This window comes from Melampsora larici-populina (genome assembly GCF_000204055.1).
Source record: "Melampsora larici-populina 98AG31 unplaced genomic scaffold MELLAscaffold_39, whole genome shotgun sequence".
Classification (NCBI taxonomy): Eukaryota; Fungi; Basidiomycota; class Pucciniomycetes; order Pucciniales; family Melampsoraceae; genus Melampsora; species Melampsora laricis-populina.
In genome coordinates this window covers 128423-151606 of record NW_006768803.1, presented here as the reverse complement: position 1 = coordinate 151606, position 23184 = coordinate 128423, and the positions used below count along the sequence as shown (strand labels likewise).

The 23184-nt window shown below is 44.0% G+C and overlaps 4 protein-coding genes across 4 annotated transcripts; 3 read left to right on the top strand and 1 right to left on the bottom strand.

Annotated features, from left to right (window-relative positions):
• Positions 1-292: 292 nt before the first annotated feature.
• Positions 293-3508, top strand: MELLADRAFT_109774 (uncharacterized protein; the record flags this gene model as incomplete). The annotated part of the gene is made up of 2 exons (XM_007413922.1): positions 293-2353; positions 2501-3508. 2 exons carry the CDS (start codon positions 293-295, stop codon positions 3506-3508), a joined length of 3069 nt encoding a protein of 1022 aa, XP_007413984.1.
• Positions 3509-12426: 8918 nt separating this feature from the next.
• Positions 12427-14606, bottom strand: MELLADRAFT_109773 (uncharacterized protein; the record flags this gene model as incomplete). The annotated part of the gene is made up of 5 exons (XM_007413793.1): positions 12427-12463; positions 12515-12775; positions 13115-13451; positions 13472-13615; positions 14231-14606. 5 exons carry the CDS (start codon positions 14604-14606, stop codon positions 12427-12429), a joined length of 1155 nt encoding a protein of 384 aa, XP_007413855.1.
• Positions 14607-16080: 1474 nt separating this feature from the next.
• MELLADRAFT_90635 (uncharacterized protein) lies at positions 16081-16702 on the top strand (the record flags this gene model as incomplete). The annotated part of the gene is made up of 3 exons (XM_007413923.1): positions 16081-16495; positions 16544-16620; positions 16664-16702. 3 exons carry the CDS (start codon positions 16081-16083, stop codon positions 16700-16702), a joined length of 531 nt encoding a protein of 176 aa, XP_007413985.1.
• Positions 16703-17014: 312 nt separating this feature from the next.
• Positions 17015-17821, top strand: MELLADRAFT_57035 (uncharacterized protein; the record flags this gene model as incomplete). Its single annotated transcript, XM_007413924.1, has 4 exons — positions 17015-17058; positions 17162-17366; positions 17450-17530; positions 17605-17821. Coding segments are annotated over 2 exons (209 nt in total), but the record flags the coding sequence as incomplete, so codon positions are not given.
• Between the last annotated feature and the right edge of the window lie 5363 nt (positions 17822-23184).

Here is a 23184-nt window from a genome sequence, read left to right as displayed (position 1 = left end):
ATTCAACCTCCAAAGGCGCAGAAGAACCAGCCCCCAAACCAAGCAGTAGGAAAGGTTCGAGAGCAAATCCTAACAATCTTGCCGAAGATCCAGCTAAAAACGTCGTCTACCGTGCCGTTACCTAATCAGTCTATACTTCATACGACCACCACCTCAATTACCGAGACAACGACTACTGGGTCGGAGAAGATTGGTACCACAGATCACCCTGGTACATTACCTTCCATTCTTTTAGTTTCCTCGTTCTTTTTTTTCTTTTTTCCCGAAAAGATAAATTGACAAGCTTAACGGAATGCCTCCTAGAAAATCTGATCGAGTCCGAGCTATTGAAGAGAAACTCGGACGACCCTCATACTCAGAAACCTCCAGGAGATGTAGCTCAGTCGGTCCCACCTCAGCACGACCTAATGCAAGAAGATCAAGCATTAGATCAGCTACCACCGACCATAACGTCGGAAGAGGAGAGACTCCTAATGTCCCTACACAAGAAAAACTTCATCAACTGGAGAAAAGCTCAAGAAACGAACCCGAACAATACCCGGGCAATCACGATCTATCTCAGCTTGTGGAAGAACAGTCACGACAGCTTGACGCTGCTCCTGGGCGAGGAGGAAGTCCTGAAGAGGTCTTTGGGATGGAATCCGTACTCCGAAGAACTCAAGTTCAAAGCGAGAACCAACCATGGCTTCATAGGCAAGAATCCGAGCCCTCAACCAGCATCGCAGCACGTGCCGGAACCAGCGCAGTCCAACTCGTCAGCAGGGCCAATCCGCAAGAACCATTAAAAAGCTCAGAAAGAGCCCTATCAGAAACCAGCTCACGTAGAGGAGGAATCGGCCAACATGCAGTCGATGCTGTCCTTCAGCCGAGCCTACTACCGGGCGATCAAAGGGATCAACAAATCCCAGAAGAGCAAAGGAAAGTCTCCCTTAGTTCCAACCCAAAACCAACCGGGACCGTCCAACCAGTAGAAAAGACCTTCATCTCTCCTCCCAGTCCGTTTCTCTTTTCACGACGCGTGGCTTATGAAAATAATAATGATGTTTTTCGTTCTACTGTCATGATGCCTACGCCTGTGAGCGAAACCAGTGTCCCAGTTCAAAAAGTTGTTCACCCCACTACCTCACCTTTAGTACAAAATGATGTTACTCCCATTCCTTTTAGACAAGTTGTGTCTCCTAAAGTCCATGCCCTCGAGACAATTTCTACTCCTATGACAGAGAATGACAAAATTGAGAGAGCGCTCAAAAACAAAAACTTGGAGAGGATCTCTCAAGAAAATCCAGAGACTAAAAGGATTGAAACCTCTGTACCCATGCCTGAGAATAGTAAGATCCAGGAGACCTCAGAACATCTAAGCACTAAGAAAAGTGTTAACTCCCTCCTTCCTATCACGGACAGTAAGGTCGAAGGACCTACCAAAAGGCAAGACTCTCACAGCGCCGGAAGAACCGTTTCGTTAGTTGAGAAAGAGGAGTTAAGACATAAAAGAATAAAAGAAGATCTTCCTGAGACCGATAACTCAGTAATGAAGACAAAGAGCATTGAAGAAATACTCCGTGAAACGGAAAACAGGATTTCACCATTCCTTTTAGCCGGACCAGTCAATACTATGCCACACAAAATGAGTCCTCTGTCCCCGGACAAAGAGTTTAGTCTTAACAATAAGTTCTCAGCATTAAAAATACACAGTGAGACAAATTCCCCAAAGTCACATATATCCGTTCCAGACAAGGAATTCAGGATACACAAAACGTTGAAAACCGTGCAATCTCATATAGAGAATAAGCTGGAAGAAACCATAAAAGCACTGAATTCAAAGTGGGACAATAGCGTAGAACTCCTAAATGAGGAGATGAATATGAACTTTGAAGAGATTAGGCACAGTATCCTCCACACAAACAATAATATAGACATCAGTGCAATCGCGATAGTACTAGATGACCACCAGACGAACATGGAAAGCAATATGCAACTTCTACTACACTCGCACAAGGAACACAGCGAAGTACACCTCAAGCACCTGGGCGAATTGATGTGTGTGTTAGGAGAAAAGCTAGATTCAGCAGCTCAGAGAACAGAAAACATACACCGAAATGTAAACCGTCTGATATCATTGACAGAGCGTACACACAACCAGAACCATAGCGGCACCTACTCACATAGAGACCACATACCAATAGCAAACGAGCCAGAAATACTGAGCAATAATCCATTTGCTCACGAATTCCCAGCGATGCAACAGCCGATGTTTAGAGAACTCCATATTAACGCATCAACACGCACAGCAATGGACAATCCAAAGTCGACCGTAGACGATAGAAGATCCAACGAGTCGGTGGGACAAGCCTTGGTTAAACAATTACAAAAGGATTATCCGCCTGTGAGGGACTGGCCTAAATTTAGCGGGGAAGGCGAATATAACCATTTAGAATGGATCGAATGGATAGATAACACCCAGCAAGATACTGGCATGCCATATTTGTCAATCACCTGCAAGTTAGCCATCATCATGACTCACTCGGCGAGAGCATGGTACACGAGTAAACAAACGACTGAAGGACCAAGCAGCTGGGCGAGGTGGAAAGAATTGATAAAAGACACATACGGTACCCCAGTATGGAAGAGGAAAATGTCCACAGCCTTTGACAGGGATACCTTCAGAGCAGAACACCGAGAGAAACCTCTCGCATGGCTCCTACTGCAGAGGAGGCGAATGGTCGCAGCATGGCCGTTTCTGACGACCTCAGATCAGATTGATAAGATTCTGAGTCTATGCCACGGCGATATAGAGCATGCGGTTCAATCAAGAATCAAAGACCATTCAAACTACAAGATGTTTATGGCCATTTTTGAGGAGGTAGTCACCCACACATCCATCGGTAAGCATAAAACAAGTTATTCAAAGCGTTTTACTAATGAGGCGATAGCAACCTCTGACTACAAGCAGAAGGATGATCGCAAAGAACAGAGCTCTAGAGACTATAGAGACAGGACTCCCGGCACGAACCATAAGCCTAGGGATAAACCCTTCTTTAAGAAGGATAGTGATCAAAAACCACGATTCGAGAAGAAAGCGGTTAACACTGTCGAACTAGACGATAGAGAGACCGATGTTGAGACCAGAATCGAGGACGAAGACCAGTCAGAAGCTGGGTCGGAAACGACAGACAATGAACAGGACATATGTATAGGTAACATCGAGATGACCAACCAAGTGCAGGGGAACGGTCAGGCAGACGAAGACTACAATACAGATTCTACAGGAAGTGTAATAGAAGGTGATAGCCTATCGCTGGAGGAACTCGCACACAATCTACACATAGCAGAATTTGCACACGTAGAGAGCAACTATCCCCCTTTTATCAAAAGACTTGAAATGGGAACGATAAACCCAAGTTTAACACTCTCCATATCGATTAACGGCATCCTGGACTCACTAGTCCTAGATACGAACAACATACAATCAATCATGCCGCTATCACACTTGCGAATCTACTGCCCTTGATGGGAAATGGACATGACATCAGCCAACGAAGCAGAAGCAGCTAGAGGCATTAGAGGTAGAATCACCCTACCTATTAAATTAGAACACGTCACAAAGCCAGTCTTTTTAACGTCAGAATTCGTCATTGTGAATGACAACGAAAGGAAATACCCCACTCTGGGATGCCGAGACTTGAACGAATTTAAGTTCATGATTTACCTCGGAACAGAGAGGTTCTGCGAAGTAAGAACGAGGTTCAGAACCTTCAAATTTCCATTTGTGAATAAGCAGACAGACGAGTCAGAGATGCTTCCACAGGGGCAAGAAGTATCTACGATAACCATGGAACCCAACGAAGAAATGGATATCGCAGAGCTACAGTCAAAAGCGTCAGTACCCCAGATATGGGAAGAGAACAAGGACGCATCAAACCAAGTATTGGATGCAAGGCTCATGATGAGTCAACCAGAGAAAGGAAGAGCTCACACAATAGGACAGCACTGTATTACATCAGCGCTTATCAAAAACAGAGATAAAATAGATATATTGCTAGACAGCGGAGCAGCATGCTCAGTTGTAGGAACCAAATATCTTGACAGATGCTACCCAGATTGGAGAGACGAGATGCTACCTCCCAGCAACATGACCTTTTGAGGATGTAGCAGCTCTTTGAAAGCAGTAGGCGTCATTGAATTGCCTATAGTTTTTCCACATAGGCTTGGTTCAATAAGGATCAGACCAGAATTCGTCATCATGGATAACGCAACCTCAAACTATTTTATATTAGGAGGAGAGTATCTGCGCTTGTACGGAATAGACATAGTACATAGCAAGGAAAAATACTTTACCATAGGAAATGAGAACAAGAAAAAGAAGTTCCTGCTGGGTCCCAGTCAAATCCAAAACGTGGAGAACATCACGCAGACCGAAGACAGATCCTTCGAGAAGGCATTTGGGGAATGTAACATTTCACCCAGACTCAAATCTTCCGAAGCACATTCGCTAAAAGCGGTGATATCTAAATACCGCAAAGCTTTTGCCTTTGGAGACACACCAATAGGCACAGCCATAGGTCATCAGCTGAAAATCAAATTGACTATACAAAAACCGTACCCACCAATCCTCAAAAAGCAAGCGTACCCGGCGAGCCCGCGTAGCAGGGATGAAATAGAAAAGCACATTGATGAGCTGACTAGATACGGTATCCTACGCAAAGTGGGAGCAGATGAGGAAGTCGATGTCACACCACCGGTCATCATAGCATGGCATAACGGCAAATCTTGCATGTGCGGAGATTTTAGGGCACTAAATACGTTCACCACTCCGGACAGGTACCCCATGCCGAGAATTACCCATTGCCTAACAAATCTAGGTGCGGCACTATACATCACCACGATGGATATGATGAAGGGATTCCACCAAAATGAAGTGGAAGAGTTTAGCAGAAAATTCCTGCGCATTATCACACACAAAGGGATACACGAGTACCTGGAAATGCCGTTTGGAATCAAAGGCGCGCCCGCACATTTCCAGCGAATGATGGACTCTGTGTTTGCTGAAGAACTTAGCGAAGGATGGATGATTATATACATTGACGACATTATCGTATTCTCGAAGACATGGGAGGAGCATCTTCAAAGACTTACTACTGTTTTCGAGAAAATCATCAAACTAGGTATGACTATTTCACTACAAAAGTCAAACTTTGCCTTTCAGGAACTAAAAGCGCTGGGACATGTCGTTTCGGGACTATGGATAGCTATAGACCAAAATAAAGTAGCAGAGGTGCTACAAAAACCTATCCCACAATCGGTGAAAGAGGTGCAATCATTCCTTGGATTCGCTAACTACTATAGATCCCACTTAGAAGGATTTGCAAAAGTAAGTGGCCCATTGTACAAATTACTGCAAAAAGGATTCACCTTCGAAATGACAAAAGAAAGGGTAGATTCATGGAATAACCTTAAAAAGAAATTGACGGAGGCTCCTTTCTTAATACACCCAGATTTCAATCTGCCTTTCAAAGTGTACGTGGACGCGAGTTTCGATGGCCTAGGAGCTACCTTACAACAAGTACAAATAGTGGAAGACAAACCAACAGAAGGACTGATCAGCTGCATATCACGACAACTGAAACAATCAGAACTAAACTACGGTGCTACGCAACTAGAAAACCTATGCCTAGTATGGGCTTTAGAAAAATTCCATTATTACCTGGACAGATCTTTTTTCAAAGTAATAACAGACTGCACAGCACTCAAATCACTCCTTAACATGAAAACACCAAATAGGCACATGCTAAGATGGCAAATAGCCATCCAGGAGTATTGATCCTGCATGACAATCACGCATCGCGAGGGTAGAAAACACGAAAACGCAGATGCATTGAGTCGTATGGCATTAGCTAATAATAGCGATAACCCAGCATGGGATCCAGAAGATAGTAACCGGGACCTTCCAATCATGGGTATTAGCATATCGGATATGTCCGAGGAATTTTTCAAGCAGATAAAAGAGGATTACTTATCAGAACCTAACACAGTTAAATTACTAGAGTTACTCAAACAAGACTGCAAAGCGCTGAACCTCTCATCCACCTTAGAGGGACTGTGGAAAAAATCCTTTGACGAAGGAAGATTCACGCTCCTCAGTGGGATCCTCTACCACTGAGAAAAACACGCATGTGTGATGGTTATCACAACAGCCGAAATGAAAACGAGTATTCTTAAAATATGTCACGACGACCCAATGTCAGGTCACCTATCATTGGACAGGACACTGGACCGAGTTAAGCAGACGGCATGGTGGCCACAATGGCGCACAACGACAGAAGATTACACCAGTACATGTGACAGGTGCCAAAAAGCGAATAAAGCAACAGGAAAACGATTTGGTTTGATGCAAAAAATTGAAGAACCCGAAATCCCCTGGGATACAATAAACATGGACTTTGTGACCGGGTTACCTCCGGGAGGCCACGATAATGTAGATTGCGTGTTAGTAGTCGTCGACAGGTTCTTGAAGAGATGTAGATTCCTGCCGTGCCACAAGGACGCAACAGCTATGGACATAGCATTACTATTTTGGGAAAGGATCATAACCGACTCAGGACTTCCGAGGGTAATTATCAGCGACAGAGACCCCAAGTTTACGTCAGAATTCTGGCGAAGCCTGCATAAACTGTGCGGAACCTCCCTGGCCATGTCTACCACATATCACCCACAAACGGATGGGTTAGCAGAACGAGCAATTGGTAATATATCTGAACTCATCAGAAGATATTGCGCGTATGGCCTGGAATTCAAAGACAAGGACGGGTATACCCACGATTGGAAAAGCTTATTACCCGCTTTAGAGATTGCTTACAATTCAAGTGTTCATAGCACCACAGGTAAAACACCTTTCGAAGTGGAAAGGGGCTATAACGTCAGAACTCCGAGAACTTCGATCCAGAGGGGAGATTCAACCTTCCACCCAACGGCGGTGAGCTTTAACAATATGCTTAGCAAGGCAAGAAAACGCGCAATGGAATGCATAAGAGCCGCTGCAGAATAAAACAAACAACGGTGGGACAAATCACACAGAGAGCCAGAATTTCAAGTAGGAGACCTAGTTCTCATATCGACAATCAATTTCACCAACTTGAAAGGTCCCAGGAAAATGATCGATGCATTTGTAGGTCCATACATCGTTAAAGCTCTCCACGGCAAGAATGCGGTGGAAGTTATACTAACAGGAAGCATTGCCAGGAAACACCCGGTCTTCCCAGTCTCCCTGCTCAAAAAATACGAGAAATCAGACGCAGCAGAATTCCCTAATAGGCAGATCCCGCCAGAAGAAGACCTACCAGTGCACGACGAGCCAATCGGGGCTATTAAAAAGATTATCAATGAAAAGATGGTGCGCATCCAAGGCAAAGAGACACGTCTCTACCTCGCAAGAATCAAGGGCGGTAACGCAGACGAAGATAAATGGTTAGAAGTTAAGGATATCCCAAATTCGACAGCATTGTTAAGAAAATTCAGAGCAGAGAAGAGATCCCTCTGAACCATAGAGCCACGGTTCAGGGTACGTCTCCTTGTGGTTGGGGAATGTCAGCCTCCGAGCTCAGGCTAGCTGAAGCCAAAGAGACTACAACTTAAATAAAAACTAATAAATAAATAAAATTAAAATATATATATTTCTCCTTTCATCATACTACATCGTGTGTCTAGTTTCAAAGACAACAAATACTTGAAAACAAAACTATGAGTACCTAAGTCAAAGGTAACAACAAAAATCCCCACAAGACACCTCGTGTCTAGTTCCAAGAGGAACAATCCTGAGAAACCAAGACTAACATTCCTAGAGGTAAAACTAAAAAGAACCCACTAAGAAGACACCATACGAGGCCGGCTTGAGGATCAGAACACAGTAACGCAACCCGAAGGACAAAACGAAATGAATCTAGCATTTCAGGTTTGAGCTCAACCACGAGTTGACCAAGCAAGGATTCACTGAGTTCCCAATCCGGCCAAACCACGAGTTAGCCAGAAGAGTCTCCCCTTTGGGAACTATCAATAACAATGACTGAGAACCACAAGTCAGCCAGCCACCTTGAAAAAGCATATAAAGAGAGATGGTCTCCCGAGTTCGAAAAGGGGACACTCATCTACGACAACCAGAAGCAACTATAAGCTTTTTCGCAGTCCAGTTATACTTCCTAAAAGTATATCTCCACTCACTACAAAAGCCCAGTTACTACGAACGCAAAGTATAAAGAGTCATTTGATCTTACCTAAACTGTAAGTAAAAGACCAGGTTCACTACCTATTCCTTTTTCCTCTTTTCTTTTACTGTCCCTGTTTCGAGACAGTAAAACTCCATCTTGGTCAAGTGCCATTGTTCTTACAACGTAAAGTTGATAAGATCCCTGAGGCTTCAAAACCCAGGCTACTCGTTGATCCCGTCTTCGAGAAAATATCCTCGGCTCGGAACCTGACCAGTTCCGTCTGTTAACCAACAGTGGGCCGTGGAACTTTCTGTCACGTTTATATTTACGTATACCGTGGTTAGTACCCTTTCGAAACAAGTTACTGATATAAAGGAAATTCCTACCTTTATAATAGATATTATTCATCCTACGTATCCAATAGGATTCTTTGTCAGGTTCCTCAGTTAAATATTAACTATTTAACTACTAGAGTAAGTGCCACCCTGACAATACTTGTAAGATAAAGTGAACAGTGACTACACACTAGCTACATTTTTCTTCTGAATATACCTGCCACCACTAACTTAACTAAGTCTCTCTTGGACAAGAAAGCAATCAAGAGAGGGACTTGTGGCTTATACGTCCATCTTCTGACTTCTCCTTGTTCAGCTTTTAGTTTACTCATATGTGATTGATGCTCTCACTCTCGCTTAAGTGTTGTTCTCATCAATTTGTTTGTTTGCTTTATTAGCACTCATGGTTCTTATTCTTCTGTATTTCTCTTTTTGTTTTGTTGGGTAATCTTTTTTGTCAACCTTCCTTCCTAAGACGAACAGTCTTTATTTAGGTCTTTGCCTTAATCAGGCTCTGACCTGGTGTGGGGGGGGCGTAAGCCCGGGGACTGCCTGTCCGAGAGGGGGTTTTCTACCTCCCGATCTCTGGACGGTTGGCGTCCTGAGCCCGTCAAAAACCCATCTACGACATCAGTCCAGATAAAGTTTCCGGTTTGCGTGGTGATCATACTGTATGTTGTTGCATGGATCTGCAATTGAATTCTCTGCTAAACTTAATATTTACTGTACGCCCCCAACACTTGTATAAATCCCCAGCACCCTTTCCAAGAATCTCTAGTTTTACCCCTTTGCCCTCTCTCCCATTGATTCCTCCCTTTTGCTCTCTTAAACTCGACCTGGAGAGGGATTTTTTAGCTCTGTCTCATTCCATTATCCTGATCCAACTACTCACTTTTGTTTCACTTCTTCTGTTCTTCATCAAATGCCAATAACTCCCACAGTTCTTTTGCTTCTCTTTTCTCCTCCTTGCTGTACTTCCTCAGATAAAGCTGATACGCTTTCGACTGCCACCTTCCTATTGTTACAATTTCTTCTAAAGGCCTTTTTTTGTTCCATCTGAAAGTCGCCCCTCCAACTCGAAAGGAGTGACCTGATAGCTTTGAACCCTCTTCGTTTGATTTCCAAATTCTCTTATATATCCCTATCAACTTTGCCTTCGATATGATACTCCTTTGTCCATTTTCTAAATAGGAAAATAGGGGGTCCTTCGGAACTGTCTGATTATCTCTTACCATTCTCCACAACGCTGACGTAGCATCAAGATATGATTGTTGTTCTTTTAATTTGATATACTGTATCTGGCCTGGTTGTGCCGTTTTTGCGTTATGTAAGGCGATTGTGACTTTCTTTCCTTGTCCTGTTACTTGTAAGTCTCTGAACTGAATCAACTTCTTTTTCTTATTGTCTGACACTAACTCTCCTAAACGTGCCATTCCCCAGAAAGCTACCAGCGTTATCGTCAGCGCAACTTGATCTCTCTTACTTCCATTTGATAGTTTCTTTAGCAGCTGGACGAGGTGCTTCAACATTACCGGCTCTTTCCTTTCCTTTTCCGACGCTCTGATCACCGCCTCTGCCATCTTTGACGATTTTAACAAGATCGAAAGCTTCAAGGGATCATACTTAGGATACTCCTCATCGTGAAATAAATGCCAACACTTTATTCCCGTAAGATACTTTTTCAATGTCTCCACCTCGATCGTCATGTTTTGATCGTTCTTTTCTGTCTTCCCGTCTCCTTCTAGCTTCTTTCCTGCCCAAGCTACAAACTTATATAATACATTTAATGACATCGGTAACAATCGTTTCCTGTCGTATTCTTTTTCTTGCGTGAATTTTAATAATTTTGATACACCACTATTATAATTGATAAGTGTCGATTCCGCCCATCCTCCTGATAACATGTGAGTTTGAATACAATTTTCTCTCCACTTAATTTCTCCTCTTGCGTTTTGTAAGAATAACTTAATTTTCTGTTCCGTCTTTGCTGAAATCATGCTTCCACTAATAACAATTTTAGATCGTCTGGTAATTCGATCTTCACCCTCTCTCCGACTTGATCTTCCTCTTCCAAGCCTCTCGATAAACCGTCTGCCTCGCTATCTCCTGACTTGACTCGTTCTTCCGTTATATCACACTGTAGGCGTAAATTCATTTGCTCACTTTTTGACCTTCGTTTATTGATTGTAGACTCTGTGGTCGTGTTATCAGTCTTGACCCAGAAATTTCGTCCTCTCATATTGGTCGAGACTTCTAACAACAGAAAACCTAATCTTATCGCTGCCATTTCGGCCCATGCAATGTCACGACGTGTCTCATCATCTTTCAATCCGGTCGTTGGCCAACCTTCTTTCAATTTGAATCTCACCCAACCGAGATCTGTCACCACTCCTAAACCAAATCCGCTTGCATCACCTACCCATCCGATTCTCTCTGGTTCCACCGCAGGGATGATGCGCCTTGGTTCAAATGTTTTCAACACCTCCTTCCAACTTTGTAAATCGCACCTCGCTGCTCTCGACAAGAACCGTTTGGCGTTTGTTTTTTGCCACGGGTTGAGCCACGCGTACAAACCTCTCATGTACGGCTTCATATGGGGCACTATGTACATTAGATGCGCGATCTTCCCGATAATTGAGTCTGCTTCTTTCAATCCCCAAGGTCCTTCCCCTAACATCTTCTCTACCGCTTCCAATCTTTCCGCTAATTTTTCCTCCGGCAGCTGCACCATCTTATCCTGTCCATTGAAGATAAATCCCAAATACTTTTGCTCATCACTAAATTCTCTGACTTTCTCCTGATTTGTCTTCACGCCCATCTCCGTACTCAATTTCACTACGTCCTCGATCATCAGCTTATCACCCTTGACTTTTACAATCATATTATTGTCGACCCATCTGAATATTTGGTCTATTTTCAATTTCCTCTGAACTATCAACCTCCACGCGTCCGCCACCTTTCCGAACGTTCCACATCCCGCTACACCACCAAATGGCACAGCTATGTCCATCCAGATTCTGTTGTAGAAATCCTTTATCATTAGGTAACACCACTCTTCTTCCTTTGTGCAGGCTTGTCTGTAAGCTTTCTCCCAGTCGTATATCGCCATCAATAGGACTTCGTGAAAGTGTTCTCTGAAGTATCTAATTACTGCATAGAAGTCGTCCCATGACGTGTTGAATTCATGTTTGTCTACCATCGAATTGACTGAAGGTATTTCCTCATCTCCTACCGGATAAGATAAATCATTTATCATCCGTAGGGAACCGTCGTTGTTAACTACACTCCCCATTGGGTTTGTCCTGAAGAAACCCCACCTCTTATATACCTCTTCGTGTGAAAAAGGTCCAAATACTCTTCCCGCCTTTTTCTCTTTCTGTAAGTTCCTCATTATTTTCTCCTTTACTGCTAGGGCTGAGCTATGGTTGTCTGGTGTCCACCACCTCTTCTTTCCCAAATAGTGCTCCGGAATTCATTGTGTGAACCCTTCTACCAAGCCTTCTATCACTCCTCCTACTTCTCTTTCGACTCCACACTCTCTAGCCAATTCTCTCCACCTCTTAATGTCCATCTCACACCTTGCTCTCACTGGCCATTTCGTCAATTTCCGACATTTGACGTCTGTATCTCGTTTCCCTGTCTTATCACCATTTCTTTCTTGCGTCTCTTCTCTCAACAACAAATCTGGCTGTCTCCTCTCTCCAAGGATCTCTTCTGTCCTCTCAATTTGATCCTTTGTCGTTGCGCTCGACGGGTTTGTCAACGTTCTCACTTGTGACGATCTGGAATGCGTTCAATGTCAAATTCAGGTGTGTCTCAGCAATGTTTCTTGCTTCTCACAAGGCGCGCTCATCTCATCTAACAAGGAATCTTATAAAAAAGGGCATATTTTTTCATTTCATAGCTGACATTTGCAACTCCCCATATCTTCTTTCATGAAAAACAGAAAACGAAGAGTAATATAATCATGTCTCTACTTACTGTGTTCCTGCGCTATTCCCACTTACTCCGGCTTGCTTCGCCGCTTTAACTGCTTCAAAGGCTCCTGGGCCGAACTTTGGTACCATTACCCCATTCACTACAGTCGTAGGGCCTGAGGGTGCCCCACCTCGTGTACCTCCTCCTCTACTTCCATTTCCTCTGTTAAAACCTCTGCCGCGTTTTCCTCTTCCTCTACTACCCTGATGAAAATTCACACCTCCTGCTCCTTCTACAGACTCTTGCTGGTGATTGCTATAATGACTATTCACTTCACCGAAGAATTGGCCGGCCGGAGCGTGCAATTGATTTCTCCCGCTTGGTGCTAAATGGGACAACATCCGGCCACCTGTCACTGCTGTGATTTGTTCGTCTCCGTTTGATATCATATCCCAACCGACTTGAAACCTGCCCGTTGCTGGATTCACATTTTCCATTGCACCACCTATGATATACGGGTTATCAAAATATTGGTGATCTTTGTTCGCTTTCGAATCCGTTATCGCTTGCTCTACAAGGTCTTCGTTCCGAGTTCCGACATCCGACAAAGAACCATCCTCAAGCGTATGACTGAACACGTTTGTTCTGTGAGTGATGTCATACCTCAGTGCAGGAGCAAATGCGTCATGATTTTTTGCCTTTATATCTAACACTATTTTATAATGCTCTTCCAGCCTGCTAGCAATCTCTTCCTGTTGATATTTCATCCGCCAATATTGAACATTCAAGTGGAACAACGTTGACCACATCAAGAAACTCTGTCTCCATTCACTCGGCACTCTTAGTCCTACATACGCCACCACGTCTGAGCAAGAAGAACTTTGTTTTCGCCAATTCGACATAAGATTCTTGTCCGCCAGAAGCCATGCCGGTACGAAGATTGTGAATGGTACGTAACCAAAGCAAGCTTTCATCCTATTATCCCAGTAAGGAGCTAGGTCTATCAATCGGTGCGTTAACACTTTCCGTGATTCATCTTCTTAGCCACTTTCGACAATTCCTTGGTACCGCACTCTTTCGCCTTCCTTTTCCCAGCACCTGGCTCTACATCTTCATCTTCTTCACTTGACGCATCTAACATCTTGATACCTCTCGGATCAGTTCCTATTCTTTCGCATCATTTGGTGTAAGCTTTATCGAGAATGTCGTATCTGCCGGTGTTCCCCTTTCGATAAAGTCTCGTTAACTCCGCAAGGTACCTTTCATGTTCTCTATCAATATGTGCGTTCTCAGCAACAAAATCTGCTTCATCTTCTGCCACCACCAAATCACACAACAAAAACACGTCTTCGTTAGCTATCCTGTAGCTTTATCACTTTCAACACGGCTTATTTCTTCACACGGCTTATCATCACAACACATCTTTTTACACATTTGCTCTATCCACATCTTATCTATTGATTTTATATCAAGATATTCAGGCCAGGGGAATATTTCCCTATTCAAGCCAGAGACGTTTGCTCTATTCAAGCCAAAGATATATTTCTCCTATCAAGCCAGAGATATGTTTCTCTATTCAAGCCCTTTTAACTTTCCACATCTATTGTAGGTCTTTCTTTCTTTCTTGCATCTAGCCATATTTTTCTGAGATCCGTTCCACCCGTGTGGTTGCAGTCTTTTCTCTCGATTGATGATTTTTCTTGAGGACATGAAGAAATGAAAGGGCGCGTGGAGGATATATGAAAAAGTGGGTGTCTGATATTACTCTTTGGAACTTACCTAATGAAATGATATCTTCATCTCCCTCATTCTCTTCCATATCCTTATCTTCCACATCTCCTTCTTCTTCCTTCTCCTCCATCCTTCCCACGCTCGCAATATCTGACAATTCACTTCCTTCTTCGTTTCCTTCCTTTTCTAGTTCTTCTCTCGGTTCTCTGATTTTTCCTTTTGTTATACTTCTTGTTTTCCTAGTTGTTGCCGTTCCTCCTCTTCCTCTTCTACTTCCTCTACCTCTTCCTCTAGTTGCTCTGCTTGTTCCTCTGCCACATTGACTTCCTTCTTCAAGTTTTCCTTTCTCTTTTTCATGTTGAACTAAAATATTATTCACGTCTTTGTTGAATGCTTGTGTTGATCCTTGATCTTGGCCATCCATGTCTTCTTTGTTTGAAAATGAAAACTTTGTTATTTCTTTTTTTGGAAGTCTTAGAACTTCAAGAATCGTAAATTCTAGCTGAGGTGTATGAGCGTTGAGAGGTATACAGAATTGTGAAAATGAAAATTTTCACGATTTGTATTATCTCTCTCTTTGGTGGGCCCGGGTATTTCCCGGCCCTGTGTTTTGGCTCATACACCGCGTCGTCTGTCCCAATGGACCTCACAGATGACGTTGTGCCTTTGGCCACCAGTGGCAATGAAATTTGGTGTGTGTGAGCCAATTTTGTTTGGCTGGGGACTTCTTCAACCCTCAATAGCTCTGTCACCTACAAATAAATATGTCCTGGACCCAAGAAAGGTCTTGTGTGCCCACTGATTCTACACACCTGAATGTATCTCACTCCTTATCTGACTCATTTATTGCAGAGTAATGAGCGGTTAGAGTTTGGAAAAAACACCACAATTCCTGAGAAAGCTGTCCAATGTGCCAAACCTCACACCAGGCCCAGGCAAGCTGGATTGTCACACACAACCCAATTTTTTCAAGTCTTGTTTCTAGCACTTTCTGAAACCCCAGAAATAAATTCAAAAGACCCAATATGTGTAGGTTGAGCAGGCACATAAGGCCTTTCTTGGTTCCAGAGGATATTTATTTGCAGGGGACAGAGCAATCAAGGGCTGAAAAAGTCCCCAGCCAAAAAAATGGCTCACACACCAAATTTCATGTGTGAGCCATAAGTCCCTCTCACTGCCAACATAGATGCCTTGGGTTGCGGAATCTGAGGCATCATCCGAGGTAAATCTTCAAGCAGACCTTTTCCAAGGTTTTTGTCTGAGGTAATCTTCTGCGCTGAGAATTGCTTTGGATCAAAACCTTGCACAACTTCTGTCTGAGGTTTGGAATCCGATGATACCTTGGATTGAAAAATCCAGGGTAAATATGTTGGTGGTGTCTCCTGACTACTTGCTTGTCTGAGTGGGACTCTTAGTTAAGTAAGCTACCACAGCCTTTCCTAATCCTTCACTTGGGATAAACCTTTGCTTCAGCAATTGGTAGATGCCAACAGTTCTCTCAATCAATCTTGAAGTAATTCCACTACATTCATTAGAACAGAAAATTGCTGCAGTTGAGAATGGCGGGCGGTACCCAAAGGCACGACGGTACCACCTATTTCCACGATACGAGCGGGATCGGACTATGGGTGAATTACAGGGAGTATCTTTATAGTGAAGATACATCCCAGACGCTCGGTTGACCATTTCAGGTCAACGGAAAAATTCTCAACCTTGAAAATTTTTCCCACGCGTCAATTCCCCATATTCGCAATCCAACGCTCATATCAGGAAATTCTCTCTTCTCATTTCTCACAGATCAAGCTCTCTAGCTTGAAGTTCTCTTTTTCGAATCGGAAGGTCACCTTAGAAAATTACTCTGCACCATCGATTACTATACCCAAGAACAAATTTGACAAATGTCTAACTCCAACCAAAAAGAAACAAATATAGCGAACTTCAACGAGATAATGAGAAGAACCAGTAACCGACTGAGAGGAGGATCAGTCCCTCCACCTGATTCGGATGTGGTAGTTCCAGCTCCTGTTGTTGCCAATCTTCGTGGGACGGTTGCGAACCTTAGGGGTCAAGGTCGTGGTCGTGGTCGTGGATCTCTCACTGCATCGAGCCGTAATGTTGGTCAAAAATCAGTTACCCCTGTTGTCACTTTGACGGTACCTGGTGAAGAAAATCAAACCTCTTCAAACGCACAAGCAACAGAAGGCCAGGGCAGAGCCCAGTCCAACTCAGACGTTACACCTGGAGTCTCGAATACTTCCGTGATACATTCCAATGGTTTGCTGTCGAGGGATAATGTGGACAATGTACCAAACTGTAAGCTACAATGATTTCAATTACCACGTGAAGTGATGCCGCATAGAGCGAAGCGAGAAAGATACAACCCACCCTTGGTGATGCCACTTAGAAGTGAAGCCTCGATTACGAGAGTCATTCAGGATGTTCATCTAAGACTATTGTATCTTCTCTTCCTTTCGGTTCAAGTACGCTCCCCTACCCGCAGAAACACAGTTACGGAAGTAGGCGAAAGTCCTCCTCGGGGACTCCAATCGTGGTTAACGGCGAGGGGACTTGTAGTGGTCAATAAGCCAACGTCGTCTGCTCCTGCATCGCGAGACCTTGGCCCCACTGCGACTCAGAATACCGCCGCATCTACAAACTCGGTACAACCGTCGGCCACGGTGTCGGGTGCACCTAAAGAGAAGGTGGTGACGAAGAAAGCCCCCAAACAAGTTGATCTTACGAAAGACGATGACGATCCAGCTGTACCTGAGAAGAAGAAGGTACAAGTTAGTGATTCTGGAATCGAGGCCGATGGGTTAGTCGCACTATTACCATACTTCGACTCGAAGATGAAGCCCTTTGAAGGATACATCCCCCTATCAATTTTTAACACGCAATGGTTAAAGCTGGCCTTAGTTCGACAATCTCAAAGAATTACAAAGAAGAAAGACAGCGATGATGATCGTTATAGTGGCTTACCTATGCCTGATGAATGGAAGATGAGTTTTGGAGAATGGATCTCCGCCTTCGACTTGTTCATTTCCTATATTCGCTATTATGGCCATGGAGATTTAGCGGATCGGTTTGTGACTCATAGAGAGAATGTCCTGGCTATCAAAAGAGAAAAGGTGTCTTGGATTATGGCATTTAGATATGATCAAGCTATTAGATGCAGTGTGATGACCTTCAAAAACGCAGACGGTAAATTAGCTAATCCAGCGGTTCGAGACGAGACTAAGGAACGTGAAGCCAGGAATGAAACTGAACGTTTAGGTGACTTCCAACCTCGGTTTCAGGACATCAACCCTTACTCAGACGGTCAACCTAAGGCCAACATTAATCCAATAACTGGGGATTACAACCCATTTGGAATTCAGAAGCAGTACACGGCCTCCAATGCTAATGGTCATCACGCGACTCACTATGGTAAACCTAATGCCAGATCTTGGTTACACTCAAACCAGCAGTCATTGTTCGAAGGATCAGGAAGTGGTGGCTACGGTTCAGGTTATCAAAGTTGGGAAGATAGAAGAGGTGAAGGTCGTCAAGTGCGAGGTCGTGGTAACGGAGGAAGATACAATGGTGGTAATGGAGGACGCGAATTTGATCGTAGTGGTGGCGGAAGAGACGGTGTTCGATACTCTAATCAAAGAGGTGAAGGTAGTGGTTCGTGGCGTCAAGATGAACGACGGGAAGATCGTAGAGGAGATGTGAATGGCCCGAAGTACGGAGGCGGCGGGAAGGCAAAGTAAGCCTCAAAGCGCAATCATCAGAATTGAGCATATACATATTTTCCTCTTCCTTGAACGAACCTTCAACTTCCACCCAAGAATTTGATTGGTATGCCGAATGTGGCCGAATGTTTCTTGATTTGTTCCGTCGACGGTTTGTTGAACCATGTATCGACCGATGTGTTGATTTAGTTGTAGCGAGGTTACAAATCGTCGTCGTTTCTCCCTTTGACAGATGGATATCCGTCACTTTGATGTCTTTGTTTCGTGAAATAAACGTCGTACGACAATTACTGTGTTATGATTAGACACACCAAAAAAGGTACGTTTTGGTGGAGGAGTCCACGAGCAGTGAAACCAGTACGTGACATACTAGATTACATGTCACGCGAGGTACCGGAGTCGTGCAAGGAAAATACAAATCTCTTTTGCCTCAACTCGACTCACTTAACCTGCGTTATAGTTTCAAAGCCCGAGTTTGAAGATATCTGGTATCACTGCTCATCTTTATCGATCTTCTTTTTAAAGCGAAGTGAAAAAACTTTTTTAAATAATTACAAAGGAAACCAACAAATTTCAAAAGTCAAAAGAAGAAGTCAAGTTATAAGAAGCTAAGAAGATACAGAAAAAGTAACAACATGTCATTTCAGAATCAGATAAATCAAACTGAAGAGAACTTGAATCGGAGGTTAACCAGAGCGGCGGCTGCGACTACGGGCATAAGACCCGGAAACCGTCTGTTAACGCCGAAGCGTGGAACCAACGCGGCTAGACGTCGGACTCGAGGAGGAAGTCGTACATCGATGCAAACTCCTTCAAACAACAGAAGTCTGCGGGGAAGGAGACCTAGAGGTTTGAGAAGAGCTATGGAGGAAAGACGAGAAAAGGAAAATCAAGAATTAGGACACCGGGAGAATCGAACGGAAGGAAATCAAGGTTTAGGAGAAGATGAAGAATGGGGAGGGATAGAGGAAAAGGAAGGAGAGGAGGAGGAGGAGAGCCAAAGAAGTGAGTTAGAAGGCCAAAACTTACAAGGTGAGCAGAGTTAGAATTACAAATCTGTTTTCCAAGAACTTCTTTCCTCTCCCTTTCTATTCCCCTTTTCTCTTCGATTCTACCCTTTTCCTTTCTTTATTCCATAGATCTTCAAGAAAATTTCAACAAATGTCCTATATTCTGGTTCGGTTTTTCTATCGACCAATTCCAAACATCCAAAGAAATCAACCACATATAAATTTAACAAAAAAGCCAACATATCAGGCAAAGTGTGGAAAGTAGGAGAAAATTACTTCTGCAGTTGTTTCTCTTCCTTGTTCTGAATTAGGAAACGAGGGATTGGATTTGGAATTTCGAATTGGAAAGGAGACACAGCCTGGCCCGGCTCAGAATAGGTGCCCAGCCAGGCCCGGCTTACAGTAGGTGTCCAAATTGCCTGGTGCGGCCCATAATAGTAACCCAGCCAGACCCGGCTTACAGTAGGAGTCAAAAAAGTGGATAACAGGGCCGTGTCCCAAGAAACGTGTCCCAGAAACAAGTGATGGATGGCCCGGCTAAATGAAAATTACGAGCAGTACGAGAAAAAGCGAAATACTGATTCAGTGGAAATTGTCGTTCAATTGGATTATCGTAGGGTCGCGGAGGATCACTTTAGGCGCTTTGATCCAGGAAGCGTACGCTCGAGGAGACGATGCAGCAGCCGGAGTTCTGTTAGACTTGCTCGAGAAAGAGAAAGACAAACCTCGAGAAAGACAAGATTACGTTCTAGATGAAGAAGAAACGGATTCGAAAACGTCAGGTGAAACGTCGGTAGCGTTCATACGGGAGGTGGTCCCGCCAGCTGTGAACAACGTCTTGTTATTACCTGAAACCCAACCGACGACCAAAGCGGATCAACCTGCCATACGAGTTGAAACAGAGGAGAATAAGTCAGCTTGGTTCGAAGGAGCATCCTCAAAGGAAGAGTCAGACAAAGCAAATGCGATTATGAGCTCAAAGAGAGGAACCTTGGAAATGGCGAATGGTGACATAGTTCATAATGGTCGCATACTGAAAGGTGGAAATGCACAAATGAAGGAATCATTGGCACCGCTTTCACCAGGTTTAACAATTATCTTGAAAGGACTTACATCTTATATTCAATTAACGGTATTCGATGAAGAATGGCTTGTAAAAGACCAAAAAGCGTGGTCCACGAGAACAACAAAATCAGATAAGAAAGAGTCAGGTGAAGCCCGGATCTACGGAGGAGAGGCACCCGTAGAGGAACTCACGATTGATTTTGAGGTATGGGGGGATTGTATGGAATTGTTTTGTGGCCATCTGATTGCTTGCGGATGGAAACCGGTCGCAGAGAAATTCGAAGGTCACATTGCTGTCGTCAAAAAATTACGGAAGGACTTCGGCTGGATGGTAGCATTAAGGTATTGTCGGTTAGTGAGACAGGGCGTGATGCGTGAGACTGTCGACAAGTCGATCGGTAACTACGCCGAACTTCAAGAGACATTATTAGCAGAAGCGAAGACTACTGCAGAAAGCTTTAATGAAAGGCACTATAGGACAAACCCATATGCACCTGGAAAACCTAAGGCCAACATCTGCCCCCTAACAAATAAGTCGAAGTCGAGTATGACAAACGCAACTTCAACGACAACCCAGCCAGAAAATCGACACTCCTATACCAGTTTGTATAAAGGAAATGGAAAGGGGAAAAGTGGAGGAGGTTATAAAGGAAAGAATGACGATGGAAGGAGTCGTAACCATTGGAGGAGAGACGACCGTTATAGCTCAGACAGGTATGCTGGTCAACGAGATAAAAGCAGAAGCCCTGATCGCAGAGACAAGAATGGAAATCCTGTAAAAGGAAGGAAAGCGTGAGCCTACAAATCCAAGTGGCGTAATGTTGTGTATCAATCGTGCAATGAATTCGTGGATAAGTGCCAAAAGAGAGAAGTTGACAACTAACATTTTTTAAATGTATTTGCCTTGCCAAAATAAGCTCCCCGTTTCCCGATCTTAAAGATCAAAATGAACCAAAGCCAAACGTTGAGCAAAACCCGTCCCATGAAGTACCTGCTTCCACTTCCACGTCCAGGTACCCTGTGGACCGGACCACCACTTCGAGATCCGGCCAAATACAACCAAGCAGGGATTCAGACCCAGTTGACCAACAAAGACCCGGAGACCGAGAGAAGTTAATCTTACCAGACTTGCGAGAGAGTAACGTGATAGACAATATCTCAAGAGGACGGGTATGGCCGACAAAACCCTCCTGTGAGATGAATATACAGGTTTGGAAAGAACAACTGAAGAAATATGGACTAGAACAAAAGTACCGGCACATTATACGTGGTTTCGAAAAAGGTTTCGACCAAGGCATACGAAATGCAACAGTTCGGGGGGTAAAGTTCTTCTGTCCGGAAAATCATAAATCAGCAATACGAGCGAAAGAAAATATAGAAGAAAATTTCAGGATGGAGGTAGAAAAAGGGAGAATGTTCGGTCCGTGGACCAAGGAGGAAGCGTATGAGAAAATCGGATTCTTCAGAACAAACCCTCTAGGGGCGGTCGTAAACGGCGATGGCTCATTTAGGCCAATTAGTAACCTATCTTATCCAAAAAACGACCCGGAAATCGAGTCAGTAAACTTCAGAGTCGATAAAGACGACTTCGAGACAACCTGGGATGATTTCCGAACGGTGGCCTGGTTTATAACAACTCACGAAGGCAAAGTGGTATTAGGGGTGTTCGATTGGGCCAAAGCGTACCGGCAAATACCGGTAGCGATGGACCAATGGTGGTTCTTGATGGTTCTGGATTTCAATAATTGTGTTTACGTAGACACACGAGTGCAGTCACCTGTACAGTTATGTTTGTACCCTATACCATTGGGCCATACAGACGTCTGTATGACCCAATGGTGTTCGACTCCCCCTGCCAAGATGATTGATCATCTTAAGAAGGATCCTGGTGACCTCCAAATTTTCCTAAGTCCAACTTTCCCTTAAGGAGACCTACACCCACCTCGAGAACCTACACAACACTCATCACCACCCTACAGATTATCCACCACCCTTGATTTCAAAACCCACCACCCCACACAATTTCCACCACCCAAAGGAAATATCACACCCCCTCGAAAACCTCTGTACCCTGTCAGCCAAAACATACCAGCCCTTTATCCAAACCCCACCACCCCTTCAACCATTGTACCCTACAAGAACCTTCATACCCGCCTTATCCAGAACCTACCCATCTGTGAATATATACACCCATACCTCACCACCTCATACAAACCGCACCAACTTATCATTACCCCCTCACCATACTTTCCACCCTAGGAAGTTACTCGACACACATTAGTTTTGCACATGTCATACCAATACCCCACCACCCTTAACCTTTATGTATTGACCGTTGCTTCATTGCCAGAACTGGGCAGTATCCCCCTTCACGAACCAACTGAGCACTTATCTAACATGCATACCTCCAACAGCAAAACCACCCTCCAGCCACCACCCCATGACTTTATCGCACCCTCCCTCACCGCAATGCAAACGATGCTCAAAGACCATGCTGCTGCCAATGGATACAAGATCACCATACGATCCTCAGAAAAAAAATCATCAGAAATCATCAGCATCCGGTACGAGTGTCAACGATCAGGAGTCAAACCAAGTAACACTTCCAGTTCTCGCAAAACCGACTGCCCATTTGCCTTCACAACATCCCAAGTCCTTGCCCCTAACGTTCCGAGTCACCTTCAAGCACTAGTCTCCAACGAAAATACCTCAAAATCACTTCCTCCAGTTGGGAGCTGGATCATCAAGATCAAAAATCCCGTTCATAACCATGAACCCATTGGATCTACAGTAAGTACGATCATCTTCATCCTTACCAAGAATGATCTACACTTTGTTTCTGACTCTCCTACACATCTTCATAGCCTATGACGGATTCATCTGTTGAGACGTTGACAGTCATCAAACAACGCTCTGCTCTGGTTAGTTTCTTCCCTTCATTACGAATCGATCATCCAGTAACAAGTTGTACCTCCCTATATTCCTTCAGATATCCAACCAGTTATCTCAGCTTTCCAACAATTGTCGCAACGATGCCTTTGCAGAGATTGAAGCAGTTCTCGCGAAGTATCAAAGCCTCGGACCCTTGCACATTCAATCTTCAGACGCAAAAACTACAAATGACCCCCTCATTGGCGGTCAATACCTAACACACGTATCAGCCGACCTCGCCAACCTCACATCACGAATCGAA